The following is a 13,585-nucleotide window of genomic DNA, read 5'->3' on the forward strand; positions in this document are numbered from 1 at the left end:
GATTGGCATTTTGGCTCCTTCTTGCCCATACTCTTGCTCATAATCCTTCTTTATCTCACTAGGAGTGAATCTAATGTGAAGTTAGCCTGTGTTACTGTACATACTGTTCGTCCTCAGGTTGTCTCATACATCTGTAGGTAGGATACTCTATATTTTACCACTCCCCACCAGATTTATACAGTTGTAAATACTTAGTAGTTACAAATGAGCTTCTATATTCTTGTTCACTCGAATGTTTTCTAACACAGAACACTTTGTTCATCACATTTCTTTCCAAATGTGTGCTTTCGAATACTGTCTGTAACACTGTTTGCTTTCACAATAATCTCTTTGTTTCATCCTCTTTTTCCTTTCATTTGAAAGGGGAGTTTGATCTCTTTTTTAGATTTTCCTTTCTCTGTGCTTGAGTGGGCTGTTTTTACATAGCTCAGTAATAAAAGAGTTAAAGAGCAGGAAAAACAATGTCTTACATCAGCTATTCTCAGAATTCTGCACATAATTTGAACATGATCGTCATACCTTACTTCCCAAACTTCCACAGCAACACTAACTATGAGAGAAGGATGTCCTAGAAGGACTGCTGGTGTCATTCATGCATTTTTCACCTCTGCCCTAACCCTAGGCCATTGGCTTTTAAATCACATCACTCTTCAGCCCCTTCCTCATTCATAACTGAGCTTCAGGTCCCTCTCTCTGTGTGCACACATTATGATGGCCCTTAACAATGACCAGGATTACTCAGCCCATTCCAGGTGCTCTTCAGTATAAATAACCTGACCTGAGAGAGCTTGGAGCTCTGTCATTGCGTTTGACACCAAGCCCCTCGAGATCCATTTCCATGTTTATTCCCAAGGTCCATTTTGCTCTCTTGCCTTTGCCTCTGGACTGTGTTCCCAGATCACCCCTCAGCTCTGCTCGCTGTGTGTCTCTCGGCTTCACCCCTGGCTTTTAACTTGACCAAACCTCACCCTGTCTCCTGATCAGCCCTTGTGCTTGACTACAGCGCCTCCCCAGTGACCCCCACTTGTTTTGCATTACGACCCCGGACTGTGGTTACCAGCATCCTGCAGGTCTACCAAACAATCATGACCCAGGAAATTCCATGTGAGCTGTGACCTGTGGCTGACCCGAGAGCAGCCCCTGACACAACACGATCCTCTGATGAAACTGTCAAGATCCTTCCCAGAATGTGTGCTGGACGTCACCCATTTGGATCAACTTCAACACCATGACTGGATAGCTGGTTATAGACTCACAATCCCATGGGGTTAAAGGGTTTGTTACAACCTGATGGGTCATAATGACTGTGCAGTAGCTCCTTTTAATTTTACTTTCACCTGAGAAAAATCTGAAACTGAAAGCATTTGTTTGTGATGTTTGGTCAGGAAGAATCTTAGTTTCTTTGTCTCTCATTCATGATCTATGTCTGGGCCTTTGTGCAGAAGCCAGGTGCTTGGTGTCTCTAACCCTTCTGGCTGCCTGACCCACCTACTGAAAGGAAGCCCATGTGTAAATGGGGCGGATTGCCCTCTAACACAAGATCAGGCTGCGGGTGTTAAAAGTGAAAGTCTGGGAGGATGAAAGGAGCTGGAGTCTAACGCTCTGTTAAGCTCATGCAGTTCCCCCAGCGCAGCAAGAGGCAGCCTGTGAGGCAGAGCTGGGGGAGATGAGCAGGGTTTCAGCTCAGGGCTGTGAGGGGAGGCAGGTGAAGGCAGCAACCATCTGGCTGTGTGGTTTCTCTCTCTGCTGCTGCCCTGAAACTGACTGTCAGGCTGCTGTTCTGTGATTGCAATCTCATTCTTCTCTTGGGATTGTCTCTTTACTGCTGTTCTGTGATTCTCATTCTGCCTTCCTTCTGTGGTTCTGCCAAAAGCAAAACAGACTAAATTAAACTTACAGTTTAAAATCTAATTTAAAGGTAATTTAAAACAAATTAAGCTGGATTTCACAGGCTTGTGAGTATTATCTGTAAAATACCATGTTGGCACTGAATGTGATTAATTATTTCTCACTTTTTGTTGAAATGTGAAATGAACTAACATAGTACGTATGTGACAATGCAAAATGATCTTATAAAGTGTGTCTATTATGAAGAGGCATGTTCGGCACATCATATTAAATGAACATTGTATAATGTACAGTATATCATATCTTTCTGGAAATTTTAAGGAAATTTTCTATGAGAGTTGGCTTTCATTTTTCTATATTTTAAAAGTATAATATATATCTGACTATATTTGTCCTCACAGCTCTCTGGTCCTGGGATGCCTTCTGTGTGGAGTCTGGATGTTCTCACTCTGATCAAGCAGGATTTATCCTTGTCCTCCAGTTCTTCCCGCCTTCCTGAGCCCTGATTGCCGGAATAATCGATCTCTGCAAGTTATTGCCCCTGTCTGCTGGTATCAAAGTGCGCTGTGATGAACTGGCATCCGAGCTGCTGTCCCTCCTTGCGCGTAGACCTCCAGATTAGACTCTGGACCAGGAATAAGAGACTTTCTGATGATGGATGGACTCAATAGGATGTTTGATACAAGAACACAACCACATGCATATTGGTTGCATATTATCAGGTATGTCTGTTGTGGCGTTGGAGACATCAGTCTGAGATGTACTGTAAGTCTTAGTAATAATTATTTAAATACTGCACATCAATACAGCTTCTAGTCTAATAGCAGAGAAAGAAAATCAAGTCTGAATAAGAAAGAAGAACTGAAAGAAAGACATTGGCAGTGGAGGGCTGGGAAAGAGCAGTTTTGTGCAGGTTTTGTACAGCTGCATATGGAACTTTATTTTCACTGACACAACTCTTCATTCTTTTTAAAATAATTAAAATTATAAGTAATTAAGATTATAAGTACAGAAGATATACTGTAGTGCTTTATTGAGCAATCTGTGTATGTAAACTCATATATGTACATGGTGACATATATACTGTACATATACAGTATTATTGGCCCTGATGTGCTACTGCAGGCAGTGAAAAGACATTAATTGTGCAGCTTGTGCCCTTGATGGGCTGCTGGAAAAGGACTTAGTGCTGCTGTATGCGCATATGTTGCCTTTGTGTGTTTGTTTCTTCCCTGTAGTTGATCTTCCTAGTTAGATTCCTCACTGTGTCGCCGTCTGTAACCCTGTCAGCAGCAGAACCATGAGTCCCCCCACAGACTGGACTCCAGTGGTTTGGTGGTGAGCAAGTGTGTGACAGAGAGTAGGAGGTGGGGTTTATTATTAATTACAGAGCAGGGTCAGTCAGCAGGGCTTTGAAGTGCTGTGATTGCTTCTCTTTTGCTTCCTCTGCAAAAATTAAACCCAAGAGTGAGATTTTTTTATGGAAGACGCTGAAAATGTGAGAGATTAAGGTCCTGGGGAGATATTTTGGAGACGGGTTGGAAACTGAATTGGCAGAACAAACTACCAATCCAAAATGGAAACTCATGCAACAGAAAGCCTGTAACCTCTCCCTGATAGGGAAGGTGCTGGTGATTAAAGTCAAGCTCTTACCTATCTTGAATTTTCTGGCTCCCACCTTCTCAATCCCACACTGTTATATGGCAGAGCTGGGGAGATTGATGTTTCACTTTCTATTGGTTTGGAAGCAGGAAAGACTCAGGAGGGAAATAATGTACAGGCCGCTACCCTTGGGGGGGGGAGTTTGTCCCAGATGTTGCCATGAAGCTGCTGTGCATCTTCCTGACCTCTGTACTGAGAGGTCTTGCAAGAGCACCTGAACCACAAACCTGGACTTATTTCCCCAGGTGTTGGGGAGGTATCAGACCCAAGCTGGATGTCCCATTCTCTGAGACATGCCCTGCAAGTTACAGCACAGATAAAAGCTTTTTAAGATCTCATTCAATTGGTCATGATAAGATCCTCCATCTGAGACCGGAGATGAAATTATCTCTTCCTTACACACATTGAATTGATTTATTTATGCTTCTAGGATCTCAGTATTCTAAATGAGGTCGGACAAGTGTGAGGGATCATTTTAGCTCAAATTTCCCTCGATTCCTGTGTGAAATGTATCTTTATTTCTTTATGTCTGGTTCTCCCAAACCTCTTGTTACCACGACCCCAGGCCTCCTGGATGGCACTGACCTGTACAGCTAGAGCAGCACCATAACCGTGTCCTAGGCCAAGTGGTCCTCAGTGGGCGCCGTGGTCTGTGAGGCCCCCCACAGCTCCCAGACTCCCCTCTAAACAGCCCTGAAGAAATCCAAGTGTACGGTATAACCCAGCCTGGATTCCCAGCTTCATTCCCAGCCTAGAACTGCAAATAGTGGTGTTTAACTATAACCTGTCTGTGCTGTGATTCAGAAGCAGAAGGCTCTCGCCCCCTCGCCTGTGTGGCCCGTCGTCTTGAGCCAGTGAGCTGCTTGTGTTAGACCCCTCTCAGAGCTTTGTTCACCTCTGTGTGTGGAAATGGTCTGTTGCTGCTAGTGACAACAGAGTAATAAAGAGTTTTTGGATCATGAGCATTGATGTTCTGAGTATTATTGACAAACATTTTGTCTCATATTAGACTCCTATAGCTAAACTGACAGAGTTACTCATGATTTATTCTTCAAGACAAGCAGGATCACAATTCATCTACTGCCGGGGATCATTCTTACACAGTACAAATGAATAGACTTTAGAACAAAAGTTCGGGAGGGGTGACAAAAGCCAAGTTCAATCATACTCAGTTGTCAGTAATTCAAAATCACCTCTGACTGTTTTAGGTGAGGTCAGTTCCTCACCTAAAGCATTATAAATACTGTACGTGAGCCAGCAGCCATATCACCCTGCAACTCACAACTAGCAACCCACTGAAGCTAAGCAGGTGTGAGCCTGGTCAGTACCTGGATGGGAGACCTCCTGGGAAAAACTAAGGTTGCTGCTGGAAGAGGTGTTAGTGGGGCCAGCAGGGGACGCTCACCCTGTGGTCCACGTGGGTCCTAATGCCCCCGTATAGTGATGGGGACACTATACTGTAAACAGGTGCCGTCCTTCGGATGAGATGTAAAACCGAGGTCCTGACTCTCTGTGGTCATTAAAAATCCCAGGGCGTTTCTCGAAAAGAGTAGGGGTGTAACCCTGGCGTCCTGGCCAAATTTCCCATTGGCCCTTACCAATCATGGCCTCCTAATAATCCCCATCTATGAATTGGCTTCATTACTCCGCTCTCCTCCCCACTGATAGCTGATGTGTGGTGAGCGTTCTGGGGCACTATGGCTGCCGTTGCATCATCCAGGTGGATGCTGCACAGTGGTGGTGGAGGGGAGACCCCATTACCTGTAAAGCGCTTTGAGTGGAGTGTCCAGAAAAGTGCTATATAAGTGTAAGCAATTATAATTATTAATTATGTGATCCCCCTTTCTCCCTCACATACATCTTTTTACAGCCCTCCTTCACCCCATCTCCACCTCTGCAGCTGCCCCTTCTCCTCACTCTGCAGGGGGGGTCTCAGCCTCTTTGTCCTCTGGCCAGGAAGTCAGCCCTCAGCCAGGAGGGTGAAGCCAAATTTTCACTGAACACTCCAGAATCCTTCAGTACTCTTAATTCTTAGGTGTTATTCCCAGTGAAACCAATGTAAGACAGGAATGTAAGAGAGAGGTGGATGTGCCCTGTGGTAAAGTGGGCTGTGATATAAACTCACACTCAGCTCATCCCAGAGTGAAGACTGACCCTCTGAGCAGCAGATTAAAAACTCATTGCTGTCAAATATCTGCTGCTGTACTGGCGACTACCTGTTAATACAAATCATTTTAGGTTAGTGGATCACTAACCTGTTGGGATAGTAGATCAGTAGATAGTAGATCAGCAATCGGTCATTTACATGTACATGCTGAAAGCTCTTCTGTTAGCCAGTTTTAAAGAATGAAATGTGTTTTTGAAATTTGATTTTGTGTCTGATGTTTAGTGTGTTCTACAGCATTGACCCCAGACTATACCCCAATTTGCAATGTGACTCAATGGTTCTGAGCCCCTGTTTTGTTCCTTTTGTAGGGTTTCATTACAAGCACCTGAATGAATAAAACATCATGCTATTCACAGCTACCCTGAAAAATACACAAACCTGCTTTGACAAAACTACAGTGAAAGAGGTGCCAGGCAATATTTTTAGAGCAGCAAACAAAACACCAGTTTAGCTACAGTATATAATAAATAGGTTTACAGACTTTTACAGTGCAATTTCTTCCAACGTGAGAAGTCTAACCTGTCTGGAGTACTTCTTATGTATGATTCATAAACTGAACATTAATTAAATCCTTCAACCTTTCCAGTTTTAGCCTTGAAATAGTTTATCATTCCAAACAAGGATTCGGGGATACAGGAAGAAAGCAGGAGACAGCTTTTTTTCACAAACAATTGTAAAATCTATCTAGATTTTCCATTTACTTTGTTTTTTTTTTGTAACACTGAATTTTTATTTTGATCACAATTGTTTTAAGAAAAGAATTAGTTTCCATGTGAGAAAAAATATAGCTTTTCACCACATTATGCGGTAACATCTTGTACATCACAATACAGTATGTACACATACAAAATGGAAGATCAAGCCTTTTACAACCTCTCCTCCAAAAAAAGACAGTATCAGTTGAAGTTCACAGACAATGGTTCTGCAGTCTAATATGTGACCTCTGTGTTTTAGATAGTGAGATTGCCTGAATGGCTTTTTACTGTTTGTAATCTGTGGTGCATTTAATTACTGTTATTTTAACTGTAGCCATAGTCAACAACCCATGTTAACACCTGTGTGTGCAAAGCACCAGTGAACTTACAATTTAAGAAGGGATTCGATGTGCACAGTTTCTGTGCTCTTGAAACACTGGCACTGGGCAGGAAGGCTGCAGGACCGTAAGATATATATTAATTGGTAAACCAGGCAGAAACCAGGGGGATCTGTTGGGAGAATCTTCTAGGATCACTTCAGTACTCCAGCCTTACAAGGGCTGCTTGTGTTCTTCATGGCTCTTACTCACTTCACAAGAGGAATGTTGTTTTGTTGGTGGTGTGTTAGGATAGGAAATCCTTGCCTAGTCAAGGCAAGATCTGAATGAAATGCAGAAAGACACTGACCATGATATGGAGGAGGAATCTATTGAAAGAGTCTTAATGGATTATGGAGCATATTGATTATCCAACCAGCAGTTTCTTTTATTACTGAAGTCATCATTAGGATCAAGGATATCACTTACCAAGAGCAATATTGTCTCTTGTGCCCTAGAAGAATTGAATAAATTGTTTGTTTATCCGGGATGAGAAATTAAAGGCCATTTCCTGACTCATTAACTTTGGAAGTGGGACACATCATCGGATAAATACAAAGAGAGACATCATCACGGAGTCTTGGAGATCCAGCTTGATTTGGTCTTTGTGTCAAATGAAATGAGTCTTTGACACATGGCTTCTGTCCAATCCATGCTGGACAGAGTGAGCAGCACACAAGACAGGAGCAGACACTGGGCGAAAGAGAACAACAAGAATGCTGGACACATTCCATAAATCATGGAGTGACCTTTTGCTTTAGAACTTCTAATGAATCCTGAAGGATATTACAAAAAATCACTGACTGATCCTGAACTCCTTGGTCCAAAGTCCATTCTTGACTGTATTTCATGGGAATAACTTACATTGGCTGGAAACTGCAATCTTTACTGACCTTTACATGGAACTGAAATCAATGTTTCATATTTGGAATGTGTGGTCTTTGGATGTTTTTTTAAAAACATTCTGGAGAATTATTATTTTTATTGGACTGTGGATTCATCTTGGAATACATTTAATCACAATCCCGAGGAAAGAGATGAAGGTATGTTAAGTTTACATAAGTCACATGTGAGTCAAGAATAGACTGTGATCAGAAATGACCTCCAGGTGTTATACAATCTACTAAAACTTCACCAGTGTATCTGGTGGATATACTGTGCTGCACAGATTTTACATTACAAATGCTTCTGTCAGCAAAGACAAATTAAACAACCTTGATTTATACATATACCCAGATACCTTTAATTGACAGTTTACATTCAGGTATCAGGATCAGGCAGGATGTCCTTGTTTAGTTACATTTGGCTTGAATGCAACAGCAGGCTGGCTTTCAAAGTGAAGTTTGCTCCAGTCTTCTGAACTCTAAATAAACCCCAACTTTTCTTCTCTTAAAAGTGGTCATCAATTGAATAATACTTTGTTCTATTTTCATTGTCATTTGCTACATTTAACATGTATGATGTCTTTTTAAAAATGAGGATAATATTTAACTGTGAAACAGAAACCTGTGAAAGTCTCTCTGTAAGCGTCCTGCACTTCATCCATACTTGAATCCATAGGATAGTGATAGCCCTCGTGTTTTGTCCTTGAAAATAAAGTGCATTTAAAAATGTGATAAAGAGAAATAACATGCTATAACTGCAAAGCTTAAAGAAAAGCATTATTGGCAGTAGGCAGTGTGTTGAAGAGCAGGGTCTGCTCTCTGCAGCAGCAGGAGGTTTTTGTACAGTGTCTCTATGGCAGTGAAGCACTGTGGTACACTTTTGGACAAGGCACCAAGGTGGTGGTGAAATGTAAGTGACTTCTCTTCTTTTATTCAACTCTGCAGGCTTGTTTGTCTGCTCAAATGTTTTTATGATGTTTTAACTGTGATCCTGTGTGCTTTGTGCCTCCTAATCTTGGTCATTCTTAACTGATGTACAGTATTTTTGGTTGAGGAGGGAAATCTTGACAGGACAGTTGCTGCTTCAGTTGAGCTTCTTCTGCAGGATTTTCCTCTCTCGTGATCCTAAAAGATCTTGGGTCACCCAGTCTTCTGGGCTTGTTCATGAAATTAATGCTGATTCTTTCACAGGGAAAAGAAGCTTTCACACACTAACCCTCTTTGTAAAAAGATCTAAATGTAGAGTTTGAGAGTTGTTTTGGGCACTTAATGAGAGAAACAAAAGAGGAAAAACTCAAACTCAGCAAGTTCATTTCTAAAAGAGGTATTTTAAACTCATCTTAACTGCAGCACAGTAATATTACCATTAACAAAAAGAAAGGTATTAAAGAATAGTGATTACATAGAGCAGGCAGTGCACAGGAGAGCTGGGTGCTCTCTCTGGAGGTTTTTGTACAGCCTCTCTATGGTAATATAACACTGTGGTGGACTTTCGGGCAAGGAACCAAGGTGGTGGTGAAATGTAAGTGACTTCTCTTCTTTCTCTCAACTCAGCAGACTTTTCTTGTCTTTTCAAATGTTATTATTATGTTTTAGCTGTGATCCAGTGTGCTTTGTGCCACCTGATCTTGGTCTTCTTAACTGATGTACAGTACAGAATATTTGTGGAAGAGTAGGGAAATCTTGACAGGACAGTAGCTGCTTCAGTCGAGCTTCTTCTGTGGCATTTTCCTCTCTCATGATCCTAAACGATCTTGGGTGACCCAGTCTTCTGGGCTGGTTCATTAAATAAATGCTGATTCTTTCACAGGGAAAAGAAGCTTTCACACAAACGTTCTTTGTTAAGAGATCTGAATGTACAGTTTAATTAATGCTCTTAATTATAGAAACAAAAGAGGAAAGACTCAAACTCAGCATGTTCACTTACAAAAGAGGTATTTTGAAGCAGCACAGTAATATCACCATTAACTAAACTGAGATATTAAAGTTATGGAATTCAAGTGATCATAGAGCAGGCAGTGCACTAGAGAGCTGGGTGCTCTCTCTGGAGGTTTTTGTACAGCCTCTCTATGGTAATATAACACTGTGGCTCACTTTCGGACAAGGAACCAAGGTGGTGGTGAAATGTAAGTGACTTCTCTTCTTTCTCTCAATTCAGCAGACTTGAAAGTCCTGGAATTATTACATTTTAGCAGTTTAGAATCTTTCATTTCTCCTGGAGCCAGACTGTCCTGTAACATTATGCTTCAGAACCTGCTTACTTTTGAATAAGCTCTAGCCCAGTCTCTTCTGTGACATAGCTGTAATAATCACAATCAGCCGTGTGCTGTGTTCAGGTTGGCTTTCAAAGTCTTCTCTGAACTTTTTGTTCAAGTCTTCTGAACTCTAAATTACCCCCAGCTTTTCTAGTGGTCATCAATTAAAAAATGCTTTTTATAAATGTTCGAACAGGGAAGAATGTTTCCACTCCCAGTGTCAGTGACTGAAATCTATTTTATTGTATTTTGTGCCAGGTTTCTAAAAGTAAATCAAGATCAGGCACTTCACTTACATAATTTAATTTTCTATGCAGGCTAAAAACAAACCGCTAAAACTCCACTAATAGTGGTGTTCCTAATACTAATGAATTCCTATTGCCAGTCAGATTTGACATAAAGACTGCAGTGAGTCTAATCACTGCAGTTCACGTTCAGACAGGACTGGTGAAGAAAACTGTTTTTTTTTCTTTTATTGTATTTACTTAGCAGAGAAAAAAAACCTCTTTAGGCTCTAAAGTATACAATTTTTAAATATGATTAAAAGCAATTGCAAGGCAGTTTTGATCTTCATCAGAAGTAAGGCTATTTTTCAATACACCTTTACTGATCTGTAGGCAACAGAATCTAACTGAACTGGAGGCTGCTGTCACTGTTGAGGCTGAGGTCAACTGGCATTTTAAAATTCACCCCATTTGCGATGGAATGGTTTTCTAAAGATACTGTTGCTTTTTCCTTAGACAGAGACATTATGTAAAGATAGAAATGATCAACATTCAATATCTACTACTTACGGGAACACTAGAATAGTGTAGGAATTTACAAATCATCATCATTATTTTCAATATTAAATGTAATTAATTTCAGTTGATTAATCACCTTTGTTATAGAAGTAATAAAATTAATAATGATATTGATATTAGTATAATGCACTGCAGTATGTTCATATTAATATATTAATATACTTGCAATCCACAACTGCTGTCTTTAATTATCTATAAATGATCAAGTAATGATCAGATGGGCTGATGAAAAAATAGTATTTGAGAATGTAATCACGGACAAACTGCAGGTAAGTCTTTTATACTTTTTTATGTGTAGAAATTGATGACTTCTAATGTACTGATCAGCACAGGATCAAAAGCGTTGAAGTTATTTTATGAACCTTGTGAAAGTATTTCAATTTAAATCTTCAGGTTTTGTTGCAGCTGTTTCTTCAGACACATTTTCCTCTGCTGTGCTGCTCAGTAAAGCATGAAGTGGAATACAGATGACAGACCTAGCGCAGTTGTTTTATTAATAATGCCTAATGATAGTATTAGACTTTAATTTATATACAGTACGAACTCAAAAAATCATTTTAAAGTGCTTATACATTGCAGGCATGTGTGTTTACATGATTCTTGTGACATTTTGTAACAAATGAAAATTATTCCAGCACTAAGTCCAGACCAGCATCAGCCTGTGCTTTTTTCAGTCTCAGCTAACAATTACCTCCACAGCTGAAGTTTAGTTTACAGCGCAGAGAAGTGACACTTACAGTATAATGTTTAATAAGATCCTGTGAAGTGATATGTGTTGCAGATATATTAATACATGTTGTCTTTAAATTGAGAAGATTCTGCATTGGCTTATTTCAAGTCTTTCATGCAGACAATCCTCCTAAAATAATCACTATTTGTTGATTTTGAATTTCCGCAGGAGGTGGAATGGGGAGTTAGTTCACTTGGTGGCTCTGTCTAAGTATCAGTGAACTCATTGGAAACTGGGCTGGCTGATTCAGCAGACCTGTTCTATCTGTATCAGAGGCGAACAGGCTGCTCAGGGTCACAGCTTGGAGTCCAGGCTGGTCCAGGACACCTGGTGCAGAGAAAGGCGCCACGATTCCAGTGACGAGTCATCAGAACCTCAGAAAGGCTTCAAACAAGCACAGACCTGTCCTGATCACTAGGATACTTGTAGCACATTGATCTAAGGATGTCAAGGGGCTCCTTTGAAAGCATTCTCATTTATGATATGTGTAACTTTAAAATATATGTATTGATGTTAATTGTTGGGTTTCAAAACTACAGATACAGGAGTAGAAGGAAACCTGATCTTTGTTTAGAAGCGCATGTGGTGTTTCTAGGAGTCCCAAAGTGTGGTGTGTGTTTTCAAAGTTAGTGAGGCTCAGTCTTCTGCTGTACACCAGTCCTGACTCTCTGCCCTGCTCTCTCTCGCTCTCTCCCAGCCGGCGCCAGCGTGAAGCCCACAGTGTCGCTGTTCCCCCCTTCCCCCAGTGAGCTGTCTGCCAACTCAGCCACGCTGCTCTGCCTGCTCAGCGGCTACTCCCCCGAGGGGGCCAGCGTGGAGTGGACGGTGGACGGCTCCAAAGTGACCAACGGGGTCCTGACCAGCGCCGAGGAGGGGAGGGACGGCAAGTTCAGCCGCAGCAGCTCCCTGAAGCTGAGCAAGGCCGAGTGGGAGGCCAAGGAGGAGTACGTGTGCACGGTGACCCACGATAACTCGCCGGCCTCCTACAGCGTCCGCAGGAGTCAGTGCACGGGCGCCGCGGCGTGATGCTGTCCTGGGAGAAGAGGGGAAGAGCCGCCCTCCCCTCGGCCCCAGTGTGTCTGCAGATCCTGTCGAGCCACGCAGCAGCTCAGTAGCCTCGCATGTTAGTCTCAGCCTCCGGCCGTCACTAGAGCTTGTCTGGTAACTGGTGTGTGTTTCTGTAGTCTAGGACATTTTTCACTGTTTGTTTCGCTCTAGATGTTCAAATAAAATATTGAAGTCAGAATCTGGAGTTGTGTCACTTTGTGTGCGTTTGATTTTCTGAAAAGGAATATAAGATCTCCGGGTTGAGAAAGGTCCCAGTTTGACCCTGTGGCACAGAGAGCCTCCATATCAAAGGCAGCTGGCAGCTCTTAACTGAAAGACAGGGGGTCAAAGCCAGTGAGGGGAAACCGTCTTCTTATTATAATAATTCTTCTTATTATAATAATAATAATAGTTTAATTGATTTACCTGACATCTTCATCATCAAAGATACCCAAAAATTAAAGAACTTAAAAATAATAATAATAAACTTTATTTTATATAGCGCTTTTAAAAGTGGCTTCTCAAAGCGCTTTACAGAATGACAACAACAATAAATAAAAAGAATACACAAGATAAAACACAATTATAATATACAGAGGAGACCGTGGATGGTGGTACTATGTATAGTAGGAGCAGAGGGGTAAAGAATGGAACAAGCTGAGTAAAGGCTCTTCTAAAGAAGGTTTTGAGTCTGGATTTGAAGGAGTTTAGAGAAGGTGACTGTCTGATATCCTCGGGGAGAGAGGATATCATGTATTATCATACAGTACATGATAATACGGTATATAATATATAATATCTATAACATATACTGTAACATATAATATATTATATATTATGATATGTAGACTGGGTGGATTAAAAAATCTCCTGTCATGGGTTATTATCAAACAATTCAGTGACTAAAAGCAGTGCAGCTTAAGGGACAGAGACTTCAGTGAAACCACAGACCAGCTCGATGCAGAGTCAAGACAGCAGGGGTCTGAGGAGGCTGGAGACACACAGGTGTGTCTGGGGATCTGGCTCCTCCTCAGGGGTGGACAACCAGCAGTACTGGAGGCTGGAGAGCGAAGAGAAGCAACAGCTGGACATGAACAGAGAGGAGGAGGAAGAATTA

The 13,585-nt window shown here is 41.5% G+C and overlaps 1 gene segment (V, D, J or C); it reads left to right on the plus strand.

Moving 5' to 3' along the window:
• Window positions 1-6,479: 6,479 nt before the first annotated feature.
• Window positions 6,480-12,667, plus strand: LOC138223954 (Ig lambda-3 chain C region-like). The segment is given in 3 exon segments: window positions 6,480-6,484; window positions 8,404-8,543; window positions 12,119-12,667. Coding segments are annotated over 3 exon segments (474 nt in total).
• The last annotated feature ends 918 nt before the right edge of the window (window positions 12,668-13,585 follow it).

This window comes from Lepisosteus oculatus, chromosome 18, assembly GCF_040954835.1.
Source record: "Lepisosteus oculatus isolate fLepOcu1 chromosome 18, fLepOcu1.hap2, whole genome shotgun sequence".
NCBI lineage: Eukaryota > Metazoa > Chordata > Actinopteri > Semionotiformes > Lepisosteidae > Lepisosteus > Lepisosteus oculatus.